Source organism: Gadus morhua, chromosome 23 (assembly GCF_902167405.1).
Source record: "Gadus morhua chromosome 23, gadMor3.0, whole genome shotgun sequence".
NCBI lineage: Eukaryota > Metazoa > Chordata > Actinopteri > Gadiformes > Gadidae > Gadus > Gadus morhua.
The window spans coordinates 4,799,146-4,806,645 of record NC_044070.1 but is presented as its reverse complement, the minus strand read 5'-3'; the positions used below and the strand labels follow the sequence as shown (position 1 = coordinate 4,806,645).

Here is a 7,500-nt window from a genome sequence, read left to right as displayed (position 1 = left end):
TTTATTACCACGGTAACCAACATGGATTGGTCATTAGTTACATTGAACTACAAGATATATTTTTTAAACATCTAAACATCACCCTCCTCCACTGAAAATGAAAATTTGCTTCTTCTAAACCACAACTCTGGTTTACATTTCATTCTCATAATTTCCTTTATGGTATAGCTACCTAGGTGCTTGAAACGAGTGCATAGTAGGCCTACGCGTGTAGACGCCCACATCAGTTGCGTTGTTGTTCAACATCATTGACAGAACCTCATCATGAATACGTATGACTGCTTTGATTCAAGGTCCCTCATTGGTCACAACCAGAAAATGCAACTTGTACATTTCTGTTGTGTACACACGTGCAAATATTAAGTCTTAACAAGCATAATTCTAGGATTTGAACGCAACATTCCTAAAACGTTATTTGGGCTAATGGCCTTCCATAGTTATGTGGGATGTCCGTATTTATCCTAATCCTCTTCTAAGTAAACGGCAGCATGGATGGGTGTGTAAACTAGCAGTGTGTTGACCTAGGGCAGGGATGGGCAACTGGCGGCCCGCATCCTCACTCAGTCAGGCCCGCACATAATTAAAAAAAAATAATTAAAAAAAATAATAATAAAAAAGAAAAATAATAATAATAATAATTGATAGAGTTACAGAAAACTCGGTCAAAAAAGATCAGAAGAATTCATAGAATTCAAAGGCAAACCCATGCGTCTAGTTTGCTTAGAAACGATATCAGTCATTAAAGATATCCACTTAAGTCGCCACTACAACTACTACAACTGCAATGAATATCATGCTTCTTGGGTTTGAGTTCATTGAGATGTTGCACTTAATATTGGGCCACTGTTTTTCAGTTTTGTGGCATCATTGAATGATGATGTATGTGCCCTTTGCACTGATAAAAATACCAACCATTCATGTTTCTTATTGGGCATGGAAAACGAAATAAATGTATGTTGGTTCAATTAACATACCGTACATAGGTTACAATCCTGGAAGAATTTTTAGTTAGTGGCCATCCCTAAAATGCACCAGAATACAGGAATCGTATCTACCAAATTCAAAATTGTGTAGCTTCTCTCAGCTCACGTTTAGTTGCGCAGTCATGTGGCCCTCTGATGGTTATGATGAAAAATGTGGACCTCTTTATCATGAAAGTTGCCCATCCCTGACCCAGGGTCTGGTTGTTGAAAGACTGGTTGAGACGACGTGTGTGTTCCGCTGTTCTCCCCCCGCCAGTGATCTCAGACGTCTTCAGGTTCTAGTACCTGCTAGGATGGTTGGTGGCCTTTCAAGCACTTTGTGCTGTGGTATTTTCAATGTCTTGCGCTGCTGCATTTTAAGACAGGATAAGATGATTTTATTTATCCTGTATGGGGAATTTGGGTGTCAAATCAGCAAATATGAGACAGTATTAGATTTAAAAACAGATATCAATGAAAGCTAGAATCAGTAGGATAGTACAAAAACAATAAGAACAGAGGTTGAGATAGCTGAAGTTTGAAAAATAAAGACTCTATTATTAGTTGTGACAAGCAAAACCTGAGTTGGTTTGCAAAGAACTCCTGTTCTGGAATCAGGCTTCATGTTGTATTTCCAAAATGTATGGATACCTCCTACATGAAATGACCAATCACAGCAGCCTATGCATGGGCCTAGAAATGAGGCCCCTCCCCTTTGTCCCCGACCCCCATTCCCCATTAACTGAACATGCACCAATCCTCCTTCTCCAAGGATTCTCGGCATAAACATATTATTATTTAAAATGTAAACATAGTATTATTTATTTACAACGAACATTTTTTACATCTTAAACATTAGAGATATATCATGAAGAGCAGTGAGGTCCTCGCTACTGATTTAAAGCCACTTGTCACCTTATTAATTAAACTGATGTCAAACAGATATAATAAACCACATGTGCTTTTGAGATGAAATTGTCAACCATCACTGGCTTTACATGTGTCAGAAACACAATCATGAGTAAAGTAGCCACGCTTATTTCATTCGTAACAGCAAGATAAGGATTACCCTTCCTTTAAACCCATGGTCAAATATACTAAGAAGTGAAATCATTTGACTTTCTGTCCATCTGTCCAACTATTTCTCTTTTTGACAGTTTGCAAGGGAACCAGCAATCAATTGGCGCTGCTGGGGACGTACGACGAGCACTATGACAACCTGGTCAGGGTGTACACCGACTGTACGGTGTTGCTGGAGAACCTGGAGATCACCTACATCCAGCAGCACCGCGACCTCTCCTTCCTCTCCGTCAGTACCCCGTCAAACCTCAGGGGCCCTGTTTGGGTCTCTACTCTTTTCTTATCTCTCTTCTCTTCTCTCGTCTTCTGGATTTTCTCTCTCGTGTCTTGGCTCTATCTTTGTTTTATGTTACTCTGTCCTCCCCTGCAGTCCTTTACATTTACATTTGGGGCACTGAGCAGACGCATTTATCAATAGGGACTTAAAAAAGGACATTTGTCAGAAGAAAGAGAAACAAGGACATATGGCTGTCGGTACAGTAAGGATGTTAGATAGAACCAAGTGCCAAGAACTAACAATCACTAAGTCAACCCATTCCCCCGTATCCAACTACAATAGCGAGGATAAGATGCTACACAATGCTAGGTTAACTAACTTGTTAAGTGTAGGGAGTACAACATACATTAAGTGTATAAGAGGGGTGTTTTAGGGGAGCAAGGGAGGAGAAGGGGTGGTGGCGGGTTCAAGTGAACTCTGAACAAGTGAGTCTTGAGTCTCTTGCGGAAGCTGGTGAGCTTTCCTCCTTTCTACTCTTCTCTGTTCCTCTTGAGTCTCTCCTCTGTCGTTTCTACACTGCTCTCCCGTTCTCTCCTTTCTTCCCATCTCCACTCCTCTCTTCTACTCTCTTCTTCTCTCCTCTCTTCTCCACTCCTACTTCTCTTCTTTCTTCCTCTCCTCTGCCTTGTCTATTCATACATGATGTCCTTTATTTCTAGTCAGTTCTTCTTCTTCGCAGAACATTGTATGAGATGTCTGCTTTCCATTCCAGTCTGTTCGGGAAGTGGGCGGGCATGTCCTGATTGCCATCAACAAGGTCGACACCTTCCCATTGGCCAATTTGCGGCTAATCAGGGGTCACACCCTCTATGAAAAGAAGTACGCCCTGGTGGTGATGGCAAACTATGACAAGAACAACACTTCAGAGACCCTGAACTACACCAGTGGACTGAGGCAACTGGAGCTCACTGGACTGACTGGTACACACACACACACACACACACACACACACACACACACACACACACACACACACACACACACACACACACACACACACACACACACACACACACACACACACACACACACACACACACACACACACACACGCGCAGTCCTGCTCATGCATGATTGTACACACATACTCCTATTCATATGCATTAGCCGGCCTAGTCACAGCACTCACTTGTACTTACACATGGATGCACATGTTTTTCCACATTCATTATTTTTCTAAATAGTGTATTCTTTCCCGGTATCACAATTTGTTTCTTTCTATCTTCTTGTTTTTCTTTCAGAGATTATGAAGGGGGGTGTGAAGTTTGCCAACAATCCTCTGCTGTGTAATGTTGAAACCATTCAGTGGTCGGATATTGTGGACCAATCAACTCATCCCACAATGCAGTTCATGAATCAAACCTTTCCACGCAATTGTGGGTTTATCCATGAGATGCTTTGTCTTTTTTGTTTTTACTTCCTGTTTCTCTGTTGTTTGAGCTCACTGAATAATCAACTAATCTTGCATAATCAATATTCATTTATGATGACTTTGTTTCTGTTTGTGTGTGTGTTTGCGTGTGTATGTGTGGGCCTATATGTGTATGTATCATTCATTTGTATGTGTGTGTGTGTGTGTGTGTGTGTGTGTGTGTGTGTGTGTGTGTGTGTGTGTGTGTGTGTGTGTGTGTGTGTGTGTGTGTGTAGGTGGAAATTGTGATCCAAGTTGCAATGGCTCCTGTTGGACTGCTGGACCTCAGCACTGTCAGACATGTAAACAACCTTCTCATGTTGACACGATAGCACATGCATTCTTTAAAGCTACACTGACAGTAACTGGTTTAATGGACCTTTAACCAATCAATTGAATGGAACTTGTTAGCTCCAGACCACGTTTGTTTCGTCAGTATGGCTGTGATGCCACCTTAAATTCTCGATGTGGTCACATCGTCAAACAATAAAATAAAATCGGTGTATTGACTTGACTAACTTATTTTTAGTAATGTGTCATCGTTGATAAAAAAATATGGATAGGTTAATGTTACTGCATTGTTAATGTCACTAACAAGGTCTCTCTCTCTCTCTCTCTCTCTCTCTCTCTCTCTCTCTCTCTCTCTCTCTCTCTCTCTGTCTCTGTCGCTGTCGCTGTCTCTGTCTCTGTCTCTCCCCCTCTCTCTCTCTCTCTCTCTCTCCCTCTCTCCCTCTCTCTCTCTCTCTCTCTCTCTCTCTCTCTCTCTCTCTCTCTCTCTCTCTCTCTCTCTCTCTCTCTCTCTCCAGTCACTAAACTGGTTTGTGCAGGCCAGTGTTCTGGAAGATGCCGTGGTCCCAAACCCAAGGACTGCTGCAACGAGCAGTGTGCTGCTGGCTGTACAGGTCCCAGCGCAACTCAGTGTCTGGTCAGTGTGTGTATGTGTGTTTGTGTAATCATAAAGTACACCCCCTATAATCCCTGTCTATAAATAGATAAGGATTCAGCATGATTGTAGTCCTCCATTTTAAACTGTGATGACCTGGCATGGCAACTAAAAATATCAAAGTTCCAGAATGACCTCTGTGTTCTTCAGTTAATAATCTAACAGCACTCTCACCCCCTCCCTCCCCCTCTCACCCCCACCCTCCTCCCTCTCTCCCCCTCCCCCCTCCCACCCCAGGTTTGTAAGACCTTCAGTGACGATGGCGTGTGTAAGGAGAACTGTCCCCGGCTCATGGTCTACGACCCCATCCTGCACCAGCTGGCCCCCAACCCCAACGCCAAGTACTCCTTTGGCTCCGCCTGCGTCAAGTCCTGCCCCTGTAAGACCCCCGAATCAGCCCCCCGCCGTCTTGCTACCATAGCAACTACACAGGCGGCCATCTTGATGATGAGGACCATCCAGGCTAGCGCTGGTGTGAGAGTCTCGGTGCGCTGTGTGATGAAGGAAATGGCTTTGACCTGGTCACCCAAAGCAGACGAGTCGGTCCTCCGATCCGGGATTGCGATGCTATAGGGTTGATATCATGATTTTCCGACTGCTACTCGGGAAAAAGCAACCTGATACAAAACAGAATGTTTTGGAAAGGTGCTGAAATTGGTTTGTCAGAAATGACACGTGATGTGGTTGGATCAGTAAATCCGACCACATCACGTGTGGTCGGATTTTTTACAGTAAATCGTAATTCAGTCACAGTTTATTTTGTTTGTGTGGGTGAAGCTTTGGTTTATTGTGTGTTCCATCCTGTGTGTGTGTGTGTGTGTGTGTTTGTGTGTAGATCACTATGTGGTCACGGACGATGGAGCGTGTGTGAGATCGTGCAGGGCAGGAACGCGCGAGGTCAAGGAGAATGGAGTTCAGCACTGCAAGAAATGTGACGGGCCCTGTCCAAAAGGTAGAGAGACGTGGAGAGAACCTCTAGCAGCTGCCATATCAGCCACGATATGTATTTGACACTTAAAAAGTGACACAGACACACAAAAAGTAAAATACACATTTCCATATACATTTCCTCTGTTGGTAACTCTATAATGAATCGAATAACAACTGTTAATAAAGCTGTTTCCGTGTGTGTGTTCTCTGTTCTGTTGCCCCCTGCAGCTTGTGACGGGGTGGGGGTGGGCTCCCTGCAAGGCGCGATCAGCATCAACGCCTCCAACATTGAGTCCTTCCGGAACTGCACCAAGATCAACGGCGGTGTGCCCCTCAACGCTATCACCTTCAGCGGGTGAGTTGGTGTTTAACTCTTTGATTACTCTGTCCCTACATCTGACGGTACGTTGGGACATTTCAAAACTCTCGAATCCACTCTAATCCAAATATGTTCTTTTTGCTGTTCTAGAGACAAGTACGACAACATCCCTCCCATGGATCCTGCCAAACTGGAGTATTTTAGGACAGTGAAGGAAATCACTGGTAGGTCAAATTTGGTCAGACCTGACAAGTATAGACTGACTATGAGTGACCCTCTCATGCAAAGCAATTCCATAAAAACAGGAAAGCATGCTGATCTGTGTTTGTGTGTTCTGTCCAACGGTTCTATATGGAACGGTTCTATATATCTATATGTTATTTCCAGGGTACTTGTTTATTCATCAGTGGCCAGAGAACATGACCTCTCTGGCCGTCTTCGAGAACCTGGAGATTATCCGAGGACGGCACACACACAAGTAAGAATGCCTCCAATACTCCACCGTGAGGTCATGCTTTCATTACTCCACCATGAGGTCATGCTTTCTATACTCCACCATGAGGTCATGCTTTCAATACTCAACCATGAGGTCATGCTTTCTATACTCCACCATGAGGTCATGCTTTCTATACTCCACCATGAGGTCATGCTTTCTATACTCAAACATAGGGTCATATGCAGTGGTGTAGTCTATTTTATTGTAGTGGGTATACTGTGATGATTCCCTCCCAGCCTCGTACACACCCGTACCGCCGGTACGTGTACGTGTGTGGCGCTTATGGGGTGTCGCACCACACTCACTAACGCAGGGGTCTACAACCCGCTGCATGGATGTAGGAGTGCAACGATTATCAACAATCATGGAAAGCTGAGTGGGCTTATCACTTTTAATAACAGTGTGAACAAATAGAACACAAAAATGACAAGTCGTCCTTTGTGTATCTATAGTAGCAATAGCACTTGCTAAACAAGGTCAAAATCTACTCAAAATAATTTAATGGACTGCCATGGCTAACCAATGCATGAGAAGGAGACGAAAGGAGACTAATGTTCCACTCTTTGAATTGCTCTAATTTTAGCTCTAACTGTTGTTATGTAACATACCATAAAGTAATTTAAATGTGTAAAAGTCTGAAATTACTGCACCTTAAAAATGACCATGAATTAGCTTTATTCTCATTTGCATAGTAATTAACTTTATGAAATGCAATTGTGTATACCAACTGCATATTGGCTGACATTTATCTGACGTTCTTTCCCTCCACTTTAACCAAGGATGCCTGTTTTTAAATTCCCTAGCCTGACACTCAGTCCACAAGGCTGGTCAGGGGTTTTCATCTAAAAGTAACAAGGAGATATACAGTGGGATTAAAACATTGTCTGTTGACTACTTGCACATTAATATGGGAGGACTGGACACACACGCACGCACGCACGCACGCACGCACGCACGCACGCACGCACGCACGCACGCACGCACGCACGCACGCACGCACGCACGCACGCGCGCACGCACGCACGCACGCACGCACGCACACACGCACACACACACACACACACACACACACACACACACAC

The 7,500-nt window shown here is 43.8% G+C and overlaps 1 protein-coding gene across 2 annotated transcripts in view; it reads left to right on the top strand.

Annotated features, from left to right (window-relative positions):
* LOC115537086 (melanoma receptor tyrosine-protein kinase) overlaps positions 1–7,500 on the top strand; it is a 45,586-nt gene that overhangs the window by 23,928 nt on the left and 14,158 nt on the right. For both annotated transcript variants that reach the window (XM_030348730.1, XM_030348729.1), the window contains exons 2-11: positions 2,120–2,271; positions 3,032–3,239; positions 3,561–3,695; positions 3,967–4,032; positions 4,537–4,655; positions 4,911–5,052; positions 5,509–5,625; positions 5,832–5,958; positions 6,073–6,146; positions 6,310–6,400. In XM_030348730.1, the coding sequence (XP_030204590.1) occupies positions 2,120–2,271; positions 3,032–3,239; positions 3,561–3,695; positions 3,967–4,032; positions 4,537–4,655; positions 4,911–5,052; positions 5,509–5,625; positions 5,832–5,958; positions 6,073–6,146; positions 6,310–6,400 (1,231 nt within the window). The remainder of the gene's footprint in view (positions 1–2,119; positions 2,272–3,031; positions 3,240–3,560; positions 3,696–3,966; positions 4,033–4,536; positions 4,656–4,910; positions 5,053–5,508; positions 5,626–5,831; positions 5,959–6,072; positions 6,147–6,309; positions 6,401–7,500) is intronic.